The following is a 20,127-nucleotide window of genomic DNA, read 5'->3' as shown; positions in this document are numbered from 1 at the left end:
GGTGTCAAATATGTATATTTCATTCCTTTTTTTTCTTATCCTCCTAATGATCATGGATGTAAAAAAAAATTCCTCTATGCAATGATCCTGCCATCAGAGGAGGCTGGAAACATTCTCCCAGGCAAAAGCTCACTGACCAATCGTAGTTGGCGCCTGCTGGGCGAGTTCATTTGTAACAGGGACTACTTAATTTGTTCCATTATGCAGATGAAAGTAAACCTGATGTTATGTATCATACAATCGAAATAAATACAGAAATTATTCTTTAGAAGTATTATTATATCATTATTGTGGAGCTTTTCATTTAGGTAGAAAGTTAAATATTGAAACAGGACGGTCAAAAACCGGATTTCTAATGAACTATGCCTACACGTCACAATTATAACAGCAAATCTGATTGGCTTGATGTACAGAGAATTTACAGTTCCGACCAATGGTTGGCCTTTTAACAAAATTGTCTCTCAGTGCTGTGGCCGCCTTTTTCGAAGGACTTGAATGCGGGAAAAATTTCTAAGATCACAGTGAACACACATTTATATCCATTCTCTCATCCTTATTCCTGTTTGGAAAGAAAGGTAAGTAGTTTGTGCCCCAAAAAGGTGTTCACATGATGCGTTCTTGGTCTCTTGTCATTCAGGATATGTTCAACCTTCGGAGGAAAGTAGTGGGAGGGGGGCGGGCGACATTTTTGTTGACATGACAGGAGGAAAATAATTTTACTTGGCCTGTTGCTGGGGTCCAGTATACTCGCTGCTTCACAAAATATTTTGAGGAAACGAGTATGGGAGCCCTTGTGAACCTTGAATTTATGGTTAGTTAAGATTCGTCAACAATTAGTATTCAACTTCAAGATTTTCATGAATGGAAATTATACTAAAAAATTATTCAAAATTTGACAATAATCACAATTTGTGATTTATAATTTATACAGGCTTTTAATGTGTCATCAACATGGTTGCAGAGGGGATTCAAATTATGATTATGAAGATGCCGTTGAAAAGCTTCTGTGCTAAAAATAATAAGAAACTTGATATTTTCTGTACAAGTTGAAGATATAGTATGTGTTATAAATAACTGTCAATCCTTTAACTTATGTGTTATTGGTTGTTCATTTTAACATTATGAACTGTTCGGGTGACATGCTGCTGTACTGTTCCTACGGCGTGTGATGCATACAACCTGCAATGGACTGGTCTCATTATATTATACCCAAGACAATTCGACGGTACTACTACTAGTACCTATATAGCCGTGGCGACTGTTGCAGGGCTTGTCTTGCTTGCAGTCTTTTACATTAGCCCTAACAACAGTCGCGGAGCGGTGCATTGGGCCAAATGAACAAACATGCGTTTTACCGTGCCGGAACACTTTGAGACCAAAGTTTGCACGTCCCTAGATTCCTAACAGCCTCACCTAACGTGCCGGGGTGTTTTGCGCGTCAACCGGCCCCTGCGCGACTCGTACCGCCACTATTTGCGATCGCTCCCCACGTAAAACATAACAGTTGGCCGCCATTTTTGATTGGAATCAGCCGTCGGCAAATTTGCCGCTACTTTTCCGATAAGCTATTTCTATGGATCAGAAAAGTAGCGGCACATTTGCAAGTACCTGATTCAGCGCGCGGCTGACCAAGATGGCGGCCACTCGGCTTATGAATACATGGGGAGCGATCGCAAATAGTGGCGGTACGAGTCGCGCAGGGGCCGGTTGACGCGCAAAACACCCCGGCACGTTAGGTGAGGCTGTTAGGAATCTAGGGACGTGCAAACTTCGGTCTCAAAGTGTTCCGGCACGGTAAAACGCATGTTTGTTCATTTGGCCCAATGCACCGCTCCGCGACTGTTGTTAAGGCTAATGTAAAAGACTGCAAGCAAGAGAAGCCCTGCAACAGTCGCCGCGGCTAGTACCTATATACCTATCGACAGGGTTCAAATTGAGGATTTCTGTAGACACAGAAGTACAGCAATGTTGTTTTTTTTCCTTCCACAGACACCCCCATTGCTCCAGCATGCCTCAGCAGAAGCTCAGTGACCAGCCCATGTCTCTGGTGTGTGAGTGGGCCTCCTGTCAGGAAGTGTGTGAAGATGTGGACAGTTTCATGAGGCACATCCGGGAGCACCACTATCCACACTTCCTACCTGCACAGAAGGACAGGCCAGACATACCAGGTAGGCATCAGCACTTAACAGTTCAAACTTTGTAAAGAAGGCTTTCCTAATTTGCAAAAATGTGTCACATGACTAACCACAGGAAAACTTAGTTTGCTGTTAGTTTTATACCAACCATGTTGCCCTTTGATAATGATTTTGCTTTTGACAGTTGCTGCTTTGGTATGTAAAGAATTATTGCAGCATCATGAGGATTAAGTTGAAAAGGAGTTGCAGTGTTCGTGGGAAATAAATGTAATGTTTAACACCTGCATGCAAGTATTCTGTACAGTTTATTAATAGTTTAGTTTATTGTTTATTTCAGACTCAACGGCCCAAAGTATACAGACACATAACATGACACAAAAACATGTAAAAAAAACATCAAAGTATGTACGGATAATTGGATAAATATGCACATGTATGGAGTACCGAGCTGGTGGGCATAAGGGGGCCTCATACACGTAGTACTTAGTACATTATATAAGTTGTCAGACATTATTTTTGCATCAGTGACAGAGAAATTGTCTTAATTTTCCGACCTGTACAGATGAGTACTTCTGCCAGTGGGTGGACTGTGGTGCGTTTGCAGGCAACTTCCCGGAGAGTCTACTGCGCCACACCTACTACCACGCCCACCACGCCAAGCTGAAGTGGCTGGGCATGCACGTGGCCAGGAACAACCAGGAGAACCACTGTTTACTGGACAAACAGAACCGCAACTACCTGGTGGACATTCCAGATAGGATGCAGTGTTCTTGGGAAGATTGTGGGGTCAGTAGGCTGAATCTTGTGACCAGTCTTGAAAAAAGGAGAAACTGATAACCTACTTAATCTCATTTGATGTGCAGACTTTGGTAGTTGTTGATTTAATGTTTAAATATTACAACCCTACTGTCAGGCTCAGCCTATTGCACAATCAATGGTATTGATAACAAAGTGTTTTTTTTTCATTCAGGCGATTGTGGATAACCCTGAACACTACTTTCGCCATGTGGAGATGCATGCCATGAGTTCAGACCAACCAAATGGGTCATCCAACATGCCGGTGATACCATGTAAATGGGCAGGTAAACATGTTGATCTTATCATCACTTTCATAAGCATGAGATAGTATAAGAAAAGTACATGTATGCCCTATTTGCAAGTGTCAGACCTTGTTCAGACAGTGTTTTTGAAAGTGAAAGTCATCTTAAACCAGTGTAGCTGACAGAAGAGCCAATCTTCCACTGGTTGTGACAGAGAAGACAGGCGTTACATGTATGTACAAAATTTATATGTTCGTTGTACGAGGGAAATCCTCCTATCTCAGTTAGGACAAGTACAATGAACAGTGGACCACAGCTAAATGTCCCATCCTACACATAAGGACTCCAACCCTTTCTAATGGCATTGGATGAGCGAAAAAAGCCGGGATTAGAACTCCCATCCCCTTGGTCCACAGGCAGGATTGCTAGCGACTGGACTACACTTCTATACCGGTAGTTGTTAATGTCAAGTTGTGTCTTCATTCCTGTTTTCCCAGGTTGTCAGTCCAGTTTTAAGAACAAGTTCAAGTTGAAGGAGCACATGCGAGTGCACACCCAGGAGAAGCTGTTTGCCTGCTGGATCTGCGGAGGCCTCTTCTCCAACAGAACCAAGTTCATGGACCATATCAAGAGACAGGCAGCACCAGAAGGTGGGTAGGACTAGGCATAACACTGTACAAGTAGCTGCTAGGATACCTGAGAACAATAGAATTTATTAATGTGGTTTGTAGGGTACATTTTCTTTGTCTCTAAAAATCCCAGGGAGTGCATTGATAATGTTGCTGAATGTATTTTATATTTTTAGTATTACACTTTGTATGCTGCACTCAGTAATATCTGCCCTTCTCATTGCAGACCAGAGTTACCAGTGCTCTCACTGCTCAAAAAGGTTCTCCACAGAAAGACTACTGAGGGATCATATGAGACATCATGGTGAGGATGAATGATTTGTTTTTGCATGAAAACTTCATGGACATAGTATTGTTAATACAGCTTGCATCTGTGTCAGTCAATCTGGGTGTAATATACTTTCATGTACATGCGTGCACTAAACAAGCTAATACATTGTTGTTTCTTTCATGGAGCTCGGAGGTTATGTCTACCATAGTTTGCATACGCATAGTCTTGTATATAGTTTGACAAGGTTTTAGATCAGCATTCCTTTTCCCAGTTGTAAATTGTACACAGCTAAAAGTACCTACAGATGTTTTGATGAGTGAGCTACTTAGAACTTCAGATGAAATTGTTACCATCATAATTTGCCGACCGTTCTTTAATTTCCAGTCAACCACTACAAGTGTCCTCACTGTGACATGACGTGCCCCACGCCATCAGGGTTACGTAGTCACATCAAGTTTCGTCATGAAGAGGACCGACCATACCAGTGTGAATTCTGTCACTACAAGTAAGAGTGTAAAATGCTAGTATTACACTATCTATGACAATGACATCCAGTAAAAGTGTTCAGAGTTTTTGCCCTATATTTGTTTCATAATGAGAGAAGATTGTAGCAGATATTTGATTTGGTAAGACTTTTCCAAAAGTTGAGCTACTCTGTTCGAAGGTAGTCAAACCTCAAAAGTAATCTGATCAGTGTTCATCCCAGTGTTTGTGCTTGAATAATCTGGTGTTTATCTGTGCTTGTCCCCACAGGTGTAAGACTAACTACGACCTGCGGCGTCACATGGACAGTCACAGTGTGGAGAAGATCTACCAGTGTCAACACTGTGACTACAGCTGCAAGGCCTACAACAGTCTCAGGGACCATCTCAGGAAAGACCACGAGGTGAGAGAAACCCTACAGGTCTAGAATTATTGGCGGACCATTGTTTTATTGTACATATTGAACAGGGAATAGCTGTTAGCTAGTACTAGGAGTTGTTACTCACCAAATCTTTATGTTACAACTGGTTACTGCATACTTAGGTGCTAGCTGATAGTGATGCAGTCAGTATGGTATGTTGTTGTACCTGCACTTGTAATCAGTCTGGTTCTATGCTAACCTGTGTTGGTTGTGTCCCCAGGCCGGAGGTGCAGTACAGCGCTACTTGTGTCACATCTGTCAGAAGGTGTACAGCAGGGGTACAGGCCTGACTCGCCATCTCAAGACTGCTCACAAGTTTAAGTGGCCTTCAGGACACAGTAGGTTCAGGTAAGCAGACATCTGTTAAGCCCTATGAACAGATAATTACATACATGTAAGTGTACATATTATTATTAATGTCAAAGAAGACACAAGATGTATATTATTCCACCTGCTTGTCAGCAATAACAACACTAAGTAGTTCTCTAGACCATGTATTGTCTAGTACAATCCTGACCTGTGTCTACAGATGTACATGTAGACTAATCTAGTACACTTTTATTCAGATGACCGTGTTGACCGTTATCTACCTGTAAACTTAAGTCCATTGTCCCTGTGCAGGTACAAGGAGCATGATGATGGCTACCTCAGGTTGCAGACTATCCGGTATGAAAGTGTTGAACTGACAGAGATGCTCATGAAGCCCCAGAGTGAGCAGGAAAGCTCGGATGTGTCCGACAGAGACTCTGTTCCATCACCCATTCCTCACTCTGGCAAGGATACTCCTCAAGAGTCTGTCCCATCACCGATACATCCATGTATCCCTCCGCCAGAAAACTATCGCAGCAAAGGCAGCACTACGTTGGAAGAAATGAACCGAGAAGGTGCACTTTTACAGAACAGTGAAGTCAGCATCACTCTGCAGGATTCAGCAATATCCCAGGAAGTACATCATGCAGGAGTTGTTCTGGACCCCAGCACCGTCCACACAGACGCAGCACACATCCTGGCCAGCGTGGCGACTCACCAGCCCCTCAGCACGTTCTCCGACAACCAGGTGGCTGTTGGGAGTAACCACGCCCTGTCCGCGCCCAGCTGTGGCCAGGTGGAGGGGACTGCAGTGGTCCCCCATACACACCCTTCAGAACTCCTGTGGCAGGTCCTGCCCACCCCTGGGGGGCATCAGGAGGTGGGCCTGCCCCAGCCAGTCTCCACGCTAACCCTGCAGACTGGAGGGGCACAGGAGGTGGTGTACAGTATGGTGGAGATCAACACAGACGGACACGTGGTGACCACTCAACCAGGGATGCACATCATGACAGACAATCCACACAGGGGCCACCCTGTAGGACAGAGAGAGGAGGTATCATTGTCAACCCTGAAGCAGACAGCAGAGGAGATGGGGATACAGGTTATAGGATTTGACTAGAGTGATGTCACAGGTTACACTGTTCATTTAGTTAAGTTCCATACGCTTTTGAGACATGGAAGAGGTACAATGTAGTCAATTTTCCTTAGTCACATGTGCCAAGATGAATTGAAATTGAACAATTTATGAAATAAAATGCTGATTTGCTCCTTAAAATTGCAATGCACTTCTTTTGTGTGCAATGAGATGCAGGGGCTAGTGTAGTTTGTGTTGGATACAGATGTTTTACATGACAATTGTTGCAATACAGATGTTCAATAAGCAGATGTTTCAATTCTGTTTGAATGTTACAATATGGTAGCATAGAACCGATTATGTATGAACATGCATTTATATAGCATCAATATTACTTATTCAGATTGTGGAGAATTTCAAATATTAGTTTAGTTTGTCAGAAGGTAACCCATGCTTTATTTCTAAAAGGACTTCCAAACGAAGCCCTTATGATAAAATTGGAGCTCTTTATTTACTCTTTGATATGAAATTTCTTCTGCAACTGCTGCTTGTAGTTTCTGAGTTTCATGAATGAAATTTGTCAGTTGTTACTAACAATGTTGTGTGACCTGTCTTGCTTAGTGGGACAGGTCAAGCTAGCATCATGTACAAGTACATTCATGCAATAGTGTTGATGGGTTTGATTATATCCAATTACTGTAATCCACGTTGCATGAGGATCTATAGTATGCATCATTTCCTTATTGTGTTCTGTCCTCTGATTTTGTGTTCTTCATTTTTTCTGTTGCTGCAAAAGTTTTATGATAAAATAAAGGTACATGTATAACAAATCAATTTCTCTTACATGGACTTCATTTGTGACTTGTGCTTGTTATAACCAGATAGATCGAAGCTGGGAGTACTAGTGATGATAAGGAAAGAAGTAGGTCCATTTATTTGAACTGATAAGGAGACTTAGGCATCCGATCATTTTGTCTTTCGAAGTTGTTCCTTAATGACCTAAACTATCTTTGCACATGCATAAATGTATGTTGGCATTCTCGGTACTCATTCGTCAGAACTGTGGAATATACTGGAAAGTTTTGAGGGAGGGGCTCACAGTGTTTACTGGGAAACAATCTTTCCCTGGACATAGTTGAAATGTCTTGGACTTCGTCATGAAAAAAACTGACTTTTGTTGCAGTCAACATTTTTTCACTACCAAAAACACTTAATGTGGGTATCCCCTTTCACCTTTTCGAAAAGGTGTTATGTAAACTAGTGGTACTTCGTGTACAACTCCGCTACATCAACAGGTTAAAGTTCTGGATTAGGTAAAGAACTTTGTGGACAAAATATTGTCGGAAGAAGACCTGCGGAAGTGATGATGCAAATCTAAATTTAGACGCCTTTCTCGCTATCTGGGCCTAACAGATTTTTTTCGTTTGGTATCATCCATACCTTTGAAAAATCGTGTTTGTGTAAAGTATCAAACTTTCCAGCTGTCGAAATTGACACCTTTCTAAAGGGCACCTGTAGGCCGTTTACGTACGTACCGTTTATTTGGAGTATTTTGAGTAACGATTCTAATCCATCGTAATGGTGGTCACCTGTCCGCTCTTTATTCTTTACACTAAAAGTCTGGCTATTAAAAGCTCCTTAGGACTCGGTTATTGTTGTGACCCGTTCCCAACGTTAACGCATGCTCAACACACACCCGTGTGCCCTTGGTCATACAGGCCCACAGGCCCGGCTGTCATCATCACCTTACATGATGGATTTGGTACAGTATTGATATCACCGATATCAATGAACTATCGAGTCATTCAAAGGCTGAAGGTCAATCTGGGTCCCTTGTCCACTGACTACCGCACACAAAGACACCCACTTTGCTTGCAATTGACGGGTTCACTTAATAGCTTTTGTTGTTGTACTTGTAAGTTTGGGGATTATACAACCGCTGAAACTCCGTCGATATTTTATCACTGTAAGTGGTTTGATTTGATATTCTGTCTTTGAGTCTTAATAGGTGAAGCTCGCAAAATGTGTACAGGACAAGACAGTGATGTTTCAAAGCCAGCGTTTGACATCTGGTATGTGTATACTAGTATATGATATACAGTGATAATCAATAAGCGACACAATAAGCAAAACATGATCACATGAACTGTTTAATTTTGGGGGAATATTTCCTTGTAATTGTTACTAATGTTTGCCTGTATTACACGTTTCGTTAACATAAGAACAAAAGGCCATGGATAAGTGAGAACACGATAACACTTCGGTATGACAGGAATGCCCCATAACATGATACAAAACTATTCTTACGTCCTCCAATAGACTGGCGTTATTTTCGACTGCGTCACATCAACAGCACACAGCACAAAGGCGTACTACCTCAAACTACATCAGATCAGTAGGGCCCCGCGTAGAAAAGTTAGGCACTCAGAAAACAAACGAATTTTAGTGACGGAGGGACAAAAATACATCAGCAAGGTGAGATTAACTTCTTTTACTTTTTGGAGGAAACTTTTTGTATATTTTGCGGGCGGATCACTTACACAGAGATCAAAACCACTCTAACTGCGCCATCAGCAAAGATTTTGTTGAAGATGTAGCTGACTGTCAAAATAGCCTTGGACGGTTTTATTCCGCCAAGATCATGATCGTCTACGTATACCCAACCATTTACTACGCCAAGTGAATCTTTCTTGGGACATTTCAAGAGAAAACACGTCACGATTTCATTGCTTTTCTCCCAGATAATCTAAGAAGTACGTTTTCCTGATGGGGATTGCTGGAGTTTTGAGTAGGAGGTGTGACGCGGTCATGAGAAGCAACCGTCTTCTGGACACCCAGTGGAGGTGTGGGAGATTTCCTTGGAAGTTTCTTTACCCCATGGCTAGAAACGTTAGGCTGGGCATCCTACGCCAAGGCAGCTCGGCTGTGTCGGATACGGGGATGGAAGCTTATGTCAGCCGTACGGGAAACAAGACGGACGCGGCCGTGCGCCCCTTCCACGAGATCCCTGGCCCCAAGGGGCTGCCCATCATTGGAAGTCTGTGGGAGTACACATTCCTTGGTAAGAGACTTTTCAGTGACCAGTCATCACTTCACTCAACATTCTACTCGTACATTCTTACTGTGATATGCCAGACGTCAGCTGCTTTAAACCCAAATTAATTCGAATTGTCGACCAGTTCTTTGTTCTCCTTAAGGTCTCACTATTATGAATTGTATTTCAGGAAAGCTTGATCCTCGGCGCTTTGACGAGGCGCTGTGGACTCGCTACCAACAGTACGGTAAAATCTACAAGGAGAACCTCGGTCCACGGGGAACGTTCGTCCGTATAGCCGACCCCGGAGATATTGAGACCGTCTACAGGAACGAAGGAAGGTATTTACCACAGGATAATTGATACAAGTTTCGAAATTCATTACACCGTCCGAATTACACTTCAGCTTCTTAAGAAGAGTTTGAAAGGCCCTAGCCTGGGTTCCAGACCCATAGCACACTGGACACAAATATCTCAGTGAGCCTGGGTCTGGTAGGGTCAGATAGACCTGCCACTCGAACGCTCAGTATCTGAGCGTAAGGCCCCATTGGTGGCACAGCAGGAAGCAATTCTACACCTCTGCTATGATTGGTTAAAAACTCCCAGCTGGATGTTTGAATCTTCACCAGCAGATGAGATAAAACTGTAGATAAGGTTATTTTGTCCTGGTGTGTCAGAGAACTGTTACCTAAACAAACAGGAAACTGAGATATTTTGTGTCCAGTGTGCTTTGGGTCTGGCATCCAGGCTAGAAAGGCCCCTAATATCACTTTTTCTAAATGAGAATTTGATACATACTTTCATGCCGCTCCCTCGTTCTTAATACTGCACCCTATACTTGCTTTCATCAGATTTTATTAACGAAACAATTAAGTTGACTGGAACAGCAACTTGTATGGCCAAACTTTCAAGAACTACATGCAGTGAATTTGATCGCAGTGGGTGGCTTTTAAAAATAGAGCGTACAAAAGATTCGTCATTTTCTATTCCAGGTACCCACATCGCCCGTCCTTCCCGCTGGTGAGGGAATCCATGGAAGCGGCCGGACAAGAACTTCTGAAGCACCGAGCACAGTCAGAGTCCAGTTTCAATGGGTGAGTGTACACTGTCAACATGGGCCGGTGTACCCTGCGTGTCGCTGTGTTGGTATGAATACATAAATTACTACGTGATGACTGACACGGCACAGGCGCGGTGGCGTTCACCACAGGTCGGACTGAAGGCCTTGACCTTTTACACAGTTACATCCTCGTAGATGCTCACATGCTTCAAATATCACGTGAAAAAGAATAAAACATGACATGTATTCAATAAGGTATGAAACGTATATAGAGGGTAATAAACCTATGTCTTATAGTATCCAGACCGTGCCTATCTACTAGGATGAACTGGCACGGTTCTGGATGGCCCCGAGAACGTAGATTTGCGTAGACTATCCCAAACCAGGTTCTGGATTAAGCGCGGTTCTGGATACAATGATGGTTTACAGTGTTTGTCACTACTCTCCTTCCCGGTCCACGCTGACGGAATACTTGTCTAGACAGAAATAAGAAGAGCAAAGTGTCGTTATATATTGCGGTTTTATCATTTTCTATCACAACACCACATAACTGTTCGTACGATAACGTGTGTTTCCTTTTCTGTAGACAGGGCCTAGAGTGGTACCGTACCCGCAGTGCCGTCAACAGGACACTGCTGAGGAGGAGTGGGGTAGAACTTTTCCACCCGACCTTGAATGAGGTAATGTAAAACTGATTCTATTTTATCAGGGGATATCGTGAATAAAAAAAGTCGTTTTGCTGATGGATACAATAGGGCGTCAGGAAACAGGTTTTCGGAGCAATTGTTGCCCATTCGTTGTCTTCGTGGCAATCCTTTAACCTTGTCAACACTGTGATCCAACCTTCCAATGACCATTTTCCACACGCCTTGGTGATTAGCGTCGTTACATCGTGTCCATTGACTCAAGCTCTTTACTAGACAGGTGCGGTAACATTAGAAAGTGGCTTCAGGTTACCAGCATAAATGAAGGGTACAATGAGAGACATTAAAAGACAGGGCACGAGGCAGTACATGTACCGTTGGCCCAGGTGTAACGTAAGGTCTTGATTAATCCCTTTCCGTTACAGATCTCGGATGACTTCCTGGCTCTCCTAAAGCGGAGCCTGGTCGATGATCACACCGTCCCCAACCTCACGTGGCAGATCAGGCGTTACAACACTGAAGGTGAGGTTTTAAATGAAAAACTTGAATCGTATAGCTTGTTTCGGATAGGTAGTTTATAGACACCATTTCCTCTAACAATATATGAGGGTTCAAAATAAACAGAGCGTTTGCAAACCGCCTCCACCTTCACTTGGCGTATGTTTGCTAACTTATTAAAACGATTTTGTAGGATGGCATAAAATCAGGATTTGTTTGTTTGCCAGTTGCCGGGACCACGATCTTCGGCCGTCGCCCAGGGTGTCTGGAGCCAGACTTTTCGGACTCGTGCCAGACGGCTGAAATGATCAGGAGCATCGACGACTTCTTCGCGTCGTGGCTGAAACTGGAAATAGGGTTCCCGCTGACCAAGTATCTCATCAAGGACACCTGGAACGGCTATATGAATGCTCACAGAAATATCCTGAGGTAAGCGATAAGTTGACTGATCTTAATTATATTACTTATACTTTCAATACTCACTAGCACCGGCAACATTCTTGGCGAAGGTACTTATGTTTTTTTTTTCCTTGACAAAAGGATTGTGAAGCACCACATGGACTTGGATGTGGATTACGAAGAGGACCGGCCGAGCGTGCTGGGTTACCTGCTGTCCGAGTCCAGCCTGTCGGACAAGGACGCCGCCATGTCGACTGTGGAACTGTTCGTGGGCGGCGTGCAGTCCGTAAGTCAAGAATGGACCCGAACCCGAACCCTAATCCTGAGCCGATCCCTATCCTAGTATATTAAACCTTAACCTAACTTAACCTACCCCCGGTATTCCAACACAAACCCTACTCTAACCCTACTCTAACCGTAAGCCTACCCTAACCTTATAGCACGTAACCATGATACAATGTATATCATTCTCCATTGAACTTGGACACAGTAGTTAAAATCTCTTTGACAGAAATCCTTCCTCAATGACGTTGCGTTGCAAAGCAATTGCGCACATACATAACATAGACTGTCTAAGGATGATATTCAGTCTTAGCTAGATTTACGGTACATGCGATCCATAGCGATACAAAAGTAGTGGTGTTTAGCTTTAATAGTTTTCACTTCTCGGTTTTAAATTCAACTTACTCCAGAGAAAACTGTTGACATTTGTTGTTTCTCTGTTTTCCGCAGAGTTCCCATGCCGACATGTTCCAGCTGTACGAGTTAGCCCGGCACCCGGACGTCCAGGAGACCATCCGGCGGGAGGTCACAGAGGTGGTACCCGCGGGAGAAGCGGTAACAAGCGCCCATCTTCACAAGCTGCCCTACCTCAAGGCTTTTGTGAAGGAAACCTTCAGGTGAATCTGTTAGGACTACTCTATAAGCTATAGTGCTGGTAACATTCTGCCCTACATTATATATAGCTAGCTGTTGACTCTCACACAGAAACACCCCTCTTCTCTTTCGCTTCTGTACAACATTGACTAATACATGTAGGTACATAAACATTTGTACTTCTACAAAAGGATGAAACCTACTGCATCATTACCATTTCCTGTTCTCATCCCCCAGGTTCCACCCAGTCGGCCTCCTTCACATGCGGGTTCTGGACCGTGATGTTGTCCTGTCCGGATATCGTGTACCCGCTCATGTAAGTAGTGTGATGTAACTAACTGTTTCTTCCCTGTCCAATCACATAGCACATAACGGTAGTAACACCGTCCTTTATGCTCTAGCGCCCCTTGTGTCATTCTCAGGTACTGCACTATTTGATTAATCTTAGAGAAAAGCGCCATTGATGTGCGCAATTGATATTGTAACGGACCAACACCGATGGTAGGCAATTGCATCATCATCATAACATCGTTGGTACTTTTGAGCTTGATAATTCAGAATAACATTAAATGTTACACAATTATAATGTGCTTTCACTTGCGCAATGAATCATATTGAACTTCCTTCCTTGCTCTGTCGCCCCAGACAACGATTGAGATCCCCATCAGCGTGCTGGGCCGGTTGGAGGAACTGTACCCGCAGGCAGACCGGTTCCGGCCCGAGCGCTGGCTCCGAGGGGCTCCGAACGGCTTCCGATCCCGCATGTTCAGTCACGTCACTCCCTTCGGCCACGGACCACGCGCGTGCATAGGTCATGACCTTTTAGTGTTGTTTTATTTGATTGACTCAAAACTATAAGCAAAGAAGAGAATCAATTAGTGTCTAATCTTGATTTTCAATGATAGCCGGATAATAAAGGGATCTAACAAGCTTAAGAAATGGATTGAAAGGAATTTCTGTCACGGCTCCGGTGTTCATAATCAACAGTGCTAGACTGCTAGCAACCCTTTACTTCTGGAATTCCATAGTGAAGTTATACCTCAAAATAAACGCCAGACCTCTCTTCTAAATACAACGCCGCATTGTGGCATAGTTCATGTTGAACCTGTTAAATCATATTCCCCAGGTCGCCGATTCGCCGAAGACAAGTTCTACATCCAGATATCTAAGGTAAGGGAGTTTTATATGTACAATGCGGTATTAAAAATGTATTTTCAGTTGAGAAAGAAGTTGATCCAAACAACTTAACGAAGTGTCTTATCTGGTTTAACTGAACAACTGACGGAAAACTACTTTTCTTGCATGACTACAGTTGGTACAGAACTTCTACCTCCACTGTGACGAGGAAGTGGACACTGTGACGGGATGTTTCCAGGAGCTTTCGCCCACCCCAAACATTCGCTTTACTCCCAGGTAAAACGGAGATTACAGGACGACCACATCATTCCACGTCTGCCCTATCGTATCCAAACCCTTTTCCTATGCATCAATGTGTTAGTGATGGGATCAGGCCTGGTTCAGGATAGTCTCCGAGCATCCAAGAAAGAAAAAAAACGCAGATTTTGGCAAAGGCGAGGTTCTGGATACAACATGCCCCAATCTTGGTCGGATCTTCATGATCAGCTCTATTTACAACGACTATCGTATTTTTGTCCTGAAGAGACTAATGTGTGATGTTATAACGTTAGAGCTTTAATACCAAAACCACTAGTATGAACTTCTAGGCTGTATTGGTACATGTAGCTAACGTTTAACGCTGGCCAACGGCAGATTTTGTCTTTCTACAAAACGAGTGTTTTCATCTATGTAAAGCAAATGGATGTACGTTCCTCTATGCATGGCCATCACTAGCTATAGGAACTAGGATATCCAAAAGGTTTATTTAAGAAATGATTTTGATACAATACGATACGGTGTGATGAGTTGATTTGTGAATGTAAAAGTAACCAATGTTGTCAATTTAATGGATAAATTAAACATGTTCTTCGTCCTACATCGGTCAATAATAACCAATAAAAGAAAATATATAAGAGTGACCACGTAGGAAACGGCATTTCCCACTGAATGTATTGCGGTGGTTTTCTTTTTTTATTAGTGCCATTTGATGGCACTAAGTGTTAGCAATCAAGGATGATAATGTTTGCCTTGATCGAATAAACATTACATTTATCAACATGCGTACACTGCATACCTTTCTTGATTTAGACAGCATACTGTCTACTACATACACATATATGCTCCTCATCATTTTCCATTTTCCTTGTGCCCAAACCTTCCTGTCCTTTGTTTTCGGAGACGTGCTCCTCCTCTGCCCCTACCGTAGTCATCATCCTTATTTCTATCCTATTCGATCCTCCAACATATTCCCCTGTCATACAGCAATCCTTGATTACGATTTACACTTCTCACAATTTGAGTCCCCCCCTTACTTTCTATTCTTTAATCCTTACACTACACAATAAGAGGAGATCTAAAATTGCTTTTAACACTCTTGATAAACCAATTTTATCATTAGCCGTGAATTGCAAAGTAGGCCGCCTCCAAACGTATGTTTTCCTACATCTGTTGTGTATACAAACGTCTAAGATTGCAGTTAAGCCCAGAAAATTGGAAAAGCTAAAATAAGAAACAACCTCAATCAGAGATTACCTAACACATATAACACCCATAACTTGCGGGGATTAAGAAAGGACGGTAATAGAAATATACTGTCAGCTTTGACTCCGTTAATAATGCATGTTACGTAAGTAATTAGTGTCTATGAACTTTCCACAACACTGCGTCTTTTTAAACGATGTTTATGCCCACCGTCTGTAGGGATTTAAAGAACAACAGCACTTTGATTCACGTCGCCAGTGTAGCATATTCCGCAACAAAAGGATGCAAAGCCAAAACCAACTCCCATTTTGAAGAGGAGAAACACGATACTGTCATATCGTCTGCAACAAATCCATATCCGACGTTACTGGACGATGGTCATTGCTGGAGGCACGGTGATCTCGATGCTAGCAGTCAAAACGCGAGGGTTTTGAAATATCGGATTCAGAGCAAACCTTAAAATTTGCTCGCCGCGTTGTTGAATGGTCCATACGATGCTTGCGCAGTAACGGTCGGCTGGGTTCTTTGGGGCTGTGTGGTAAGATGGAGCCCGGGCGGAACTGCACCATGGCGAACTTCACTTCTGTCAACTGCACGGCCGGAAATGTCACCACGGCACCGCCGCTTCCATCCCTACCCCTCATCTTCGCCACAGCTTTTCCTGAAAGCGTCCCACAGGTTAGATGTATACATGTATGTTGTCCTAGCAACACGTTATTGAGAACCATGTAAATGCTAGTACGAATCAACATCGTGAATCAGAGATCGGCGTCTAGTGGGTATTTGTGAACGTTAGAAGTGAACAAGCTTCCGAGCTATCGTTTTTGGGATCATTCGTCTTCCACTGTCTCGGTAAAAGAAGTCGACCCAGTAAGTTAGAATAAGTTAGAATTTAGTGTTTAGCAGTTAGAGCTCAGATGATGATGAGTTAGAGCAGTTGCATAATATATTGTTATCCACCCTATTGTCCATCTTTTATTTTCATGCTACATGTACTTGCAATTGGCCTACGGACAAGAATTTGCAATAAACTTTCTCATTTTTATACATGTCTTCCTTCTAGTGAAGTGATATATCTACAGCATGTCTGAAACTACAATTATACTGGCCCGTGATGTATGCTATTTTCAGGTGGTGTACCTACTGACGGTCCTGGTCCTGTGCCTCCTGGGGAACACGGCGGTGATCGGGACCGTGTGGCTGGACGAACGGCTGCACGAGCCGCCCAACTTCCTCCTGTCTGGTCTCTGCGCGGCGGACATCTTGTACGACCTGCTCATCGTCCCTGTCATGCTTAGTGAGCATCTTCTTATCACCTTTTACTTATTTCATCTATGATGTCATTATGCTGGCACACACAGAGATCATATTTATCATAGAGTTCTAGCTTCCCCAGAAATTGATGTTGTAGGTTACACGTGATTTTAGGATAAGATTGCCAAGTAGTAGTGTGCAACAGATTGTAACTGTAAATGTCAAATGGTACATTTCCGTTACACTCTGGCCCTCAGATGTGTTGTTCACCCGACATTACACGTTTGGACAGACGGCGTGTGATATCATGGCCTTCTTCCACATCCTGTGTACCTTCTTCTCCATGATGATGACCGGCGCTATCTCCTTCGAGCGGTACCACTTCATCTGCCACCCCATGCAGTATCACAACAAGTTCACAGGTAAGTTGTACATGTTCTAGTCTTCTAGATCTTGTTTTACATTGTGAATATTTAGATATACAGAGACGCGTTATACGATCTATTTCGTTGATAGCCTCCATCAGACCTTCCGGCGGGGGTACAGATAATATAATTCCGCAAAAAAGGTAACTAATTCTCCAGGAGACTCAGTCCGTGGAATGGTCAGTTCCCCCCTACGAAGCACAACAACACTTCACTTGTCCCTTATGTGAAAACATTCAAAACCGGTGTGTCTGTCCTTGGTGCTGAAGCATCACTTCACGGCGAGGCCGGGCAAATAAACTCTAGGGTGGCTCCCCTGTCAAATTATTTTCCCTATTTGGCTAACGTTTTAAACCCGTGTTGTTACTCTGGTGGAGACTATTTCAAGCTCGTTGATAAAATTGTGGTTTCGGTCGGTTCGGTGGATATAACTAGAAATTCCAATACTCTATAGATAAGGAAGGTTGCACCACGTATTTCACTAGGTCGGCGGATTTGGGGCCTGCTCTCGGTGTGTCTGTCAGGAGCCACCCTGACGGCCTGTTGTATGCTGCCGTTCCTGCGCTCAGACCCGCCCTTCTTCTACCCCGCCCCCATGTACTGCGTCAGCCACGCCATACTGTCGGGGGTGGTGGGCTGGATCTTCTTCATGGCCGCTGGTTCTCTCGCTACATACTCCCAGGTAAGGCCGCGACAAATATATGTTGACTTGTGTAAGGGCCCCGGTCAACAGTCGTGCACATGGCCTGCAAAATTCGTCTGTCTTGTTACGGAAAAGGCTGTCTTAGATCCTTGTGAATGGTTGGGTCTGTCACAGCTTGCTTGAAAGAATTACGACATTAAAAAAAATCGTACATCGGGCTACCACAAATCTGAACGCGCTATAACGTCAGGTTCTGGTAATCTATGGGGACATCTGGAAATAAATGGCTACAGTAATGTGAAAACATTCACACTGATATGTCTGTCCTTGGTGCTGAAGCACCACTTCTCTTTGTAACGTACGGCGCAAGAAAATAAACTGCTTGCCAGGGGAGCCAGTTTACGGACCACCTTCCCTCCCGGTGATTCAGAGCCACCGTTGCACTGACAGTTCTGGGTGTGTTACAGGTGAGGATCTACCTGGAGGCACGCCGACACCTGCGCGCCATCCAGGCCGGCAACATCAGCGGCCACTCGGCGGAGGACTTTCGGAAGAAGATCAAGAGCGCGGTGACCACCACGGCTGTCGTCGCCATCTGGTGGCTGTCAGAGTTCCCCCTCATCACTGTGGAGACCATCCTGGGCGCGTGAGTTTTTATTTCATGAATAAACTTTCTTACTCGACAGTTGTCGTTGACCGTGGGTCGCAAAATGTACCCTTTCCGGCCGCCTAACTCCCCTGATATACTATTCCCTTCATTTTGGCCAATTTCTACTATTTTTCCAGCGCTCCGCGGTGCCTGGTAGAGGCTATGACTAGTATAAGAAGTGTACAGTACCGACGTTGTTGTGTTTGTTGTGCAGGGCGCCGCACGTCACCTCGGTCGGCTGGCAGGTGACCCACCGCGTTAGCCGGTTCGCCTACTTCATCTCCACCTGCAGCAACCCCATCGTGTTCGCCTTCAGGAACAGGCAGTTCCGACACGCCTTCAAGAAGCTGCTGCGGCCACAGGCGGTCCACAGCTTCAACTGAAGCCAAGATCAGGGGGCTGGGGGTAGGTTATGGGTCGGGCTTTAAGGTTTGGATTACCGTGCTGACAGTACAGTCTACGCCGGTCGATTGGATGTTTTTGCCGAAGATGTTTGACAAATGATACAGAATAACAAATAACATTAAAATCTAGATTTGAGCTCCTTGGTATAATTATGGAAAGTTCATTATGTTAAATGACAAATGGATACAGTATAACCAATGAGCTTAAAATCTACATTTTGAGCTCCTTGGTATAATCATATGGAAAACTCAGTATGTTGCATACCTCCTTTGCAGGTAGTGGCCGGTTATAACCATATAATCAATTAAAAATTTAAAAATGACCTCACATGATGTTACAAGTGTACCAGTTTACAATAACAACGAACAGTATATTACGTAACGATGTGGAATGACGATATCCAAGGTTATTGTATCTAAAAATTGTATTGTCAATTGAGCTTCAATGTGACAATTCCGTATACCGAAATGCATTGAGAAACATCAGTTTGAATTGTGTGTCAGTGACGCGAAAACGACATGGCGCTTTTGTAAAATAAGTATCATATCATGTCATAGTATTCTCGACTATCAATGTCAAAATCATAGATATTGATGGTAACAGTATAAATTATCTATCGTCGTTAGCACTAGTGACATCCATACCTTGTGGCATCTTTTCTAAGCACTGTCATTCAGAGATGAGCTTATTTATACCTTCCTTAGTAACTATCCTCAGTAATGTATGCTCTATGTCAATACCGTGTCTTATAATGATGTTCCAGTGGAGGCACGTGTACGTGTGATCGATTGTAACGTAATTGTCATGCAATTTCTGTAGCACCAAGTTTCCTTGTCCATTTATCCTTTCCAAATTCAATTGCTGGATGAGTCAACTGTTATGATGTATCCGGCGATTTAAGGTTGGTTACTTCATCATATGTTTTGTTTTGTCTGGTTTGAAACTTGAAGATATCGTATGGAGATATTGTTATGATCTTAGCCGATCTGCCTCTCTGTCTCTTTGTGCTGAGTTATTTTGCATATCGTGTTACTGTTTGTTGTTGTCTCTGCCAGTGACATGATACGTGCAGATAAATCCTTGCGTATTCTTTTGTGGTAGGGATGAGTTCACTCAAACATGATTATTTCCACTGAGTGAATTTCGCACACTATTTAATAAACAAAGAGGTATTATTATCGGTGTTTGTTTTTTTTTTTTCAAAAAATGTGTTCTTGTACTTTTCTAACTGCGCATTCCCATCATTTAAATGGTTGGACTACGGCCCCCTTTTGTCTCG

At 43.4% G+C, this 20,127-nt stretch overlaps 3 protein-coding genes across 4 annotated transcripts; all 3 read left to right on the top strand.

The window, feature by feature from the left end:
• Window positions 1-439: 439 nt before the first annotated feature.
• On the top strand, window positions 440-6,469 carry LOC109479264 (histone H4 transcription factor-like). 2 transcript variants are annotated; one of them, XM_019781219.1, is made up of 10 exons: window positions 440-575; window positions 1,993-2,168; window positions 2,698-2,921; window positions 3,106-3,217; window positions 3,673-3,825; window positions 4,031-4,108; window positions 4,460-4,580; window positions 4,829-4,961; window positions 5,200-5,327; window positions 5,601-6,469. In XM_019781219.1, exons 2-10 carry the CDS (start codon window positions 2,009-2,011, stop codon window positions 6,406-6,408), a joined length of 1,917 nt encoding a protein of 638 aa, XP_019636778.1. In that variant the 5' UTR covers window positions 440-575; window positions 1,993-2,008; the 3' UTR covers window positions 6,409-6,469. The 2 variants fall into 2 exon arrangements, with proteins under 2 accessions (XP_019636778.1, XP_019636777.1); XM_019781218.1 differs by having other exon boundaries at window positions 1,990-2,168.
• A 2,241-nt stretch (window positions 6,470-8,710) lies between these two features.
• On the top strand, window positions 8,711-14,732 carry LOC109479194 (cytochrome P450 10-like). Its single transcript, XM_019781084.1, has 13 exons — window positions 8,711-8,838; window positions 9,105-9,424; window positions 9,588-9,738; window positions 10,390-10,491; window positions 11,044-11,137; window positions 11,527-11,623; window positions 11,827-12,028; window positions 12,140-12,284; window positions 12,731-12,897; window positions 13,112-13,190; window positions 13,520-13,685; window positions 14,001-14,044; window positions 14,187-14,732. Exons 2-13 carry the CDS (start codon window positions 9,130-9,132, stop codon window positions 14,289-14,291), a joined length of 1,647 nt encoding a protein of 548 aa, XP_019636643.1. The 5' UTR covers window positions 8,711-8,838; window positions 9,105-9,129; the 3' UTR covers window positions 14,292-14,732.
• A 1,283-nt stretch (window positions 14,733-16,015) lies between these two features.
• LOC109479195 (adenosine receptor A2a-like) lies at window positions 16,016-18,826 on the top strand. Its single transcript, XM_019781086.1, has 6 exons — window positions 16,016-16,150; window positions 16,604-16,769; window positions 16,984-17,148; window positions 17,637-17,833; window positions 18,262-18,440; window positions 18,658-18,826. Exons 1-6 carry the CDS (start codon window positions 16,016-16,018, stop codon window positions 18,824-18,826), a joined length of 1,011 nt encoding a protein of 336 aa, XP_019636645.1.
• The last annotated feature ends 1,301 nt before the right edge of the window (window positions 18,827-20,127 follow it).

Source organism: Branchiostoma belcheri, unplaced genomic scaffold (genome assembly GCF_001625305.1).
Source record: "Branchiostoma belcheri isolate BF01 breed outbred unplaced genomic scaffold, Haploidv18h27 scaffold47, whole genome shotgun sequence".
NCBI classification, from domain to species: Eukaryota; Metazoa; Chordata; class Leptocardii; order Amphioxiformes; family Branchiostomatidae; genus Branchiostoma; species Branchiostoma belcheri.
This window is presented reverse-complemented; position numbering and strand designations above follow the sequence as displayed.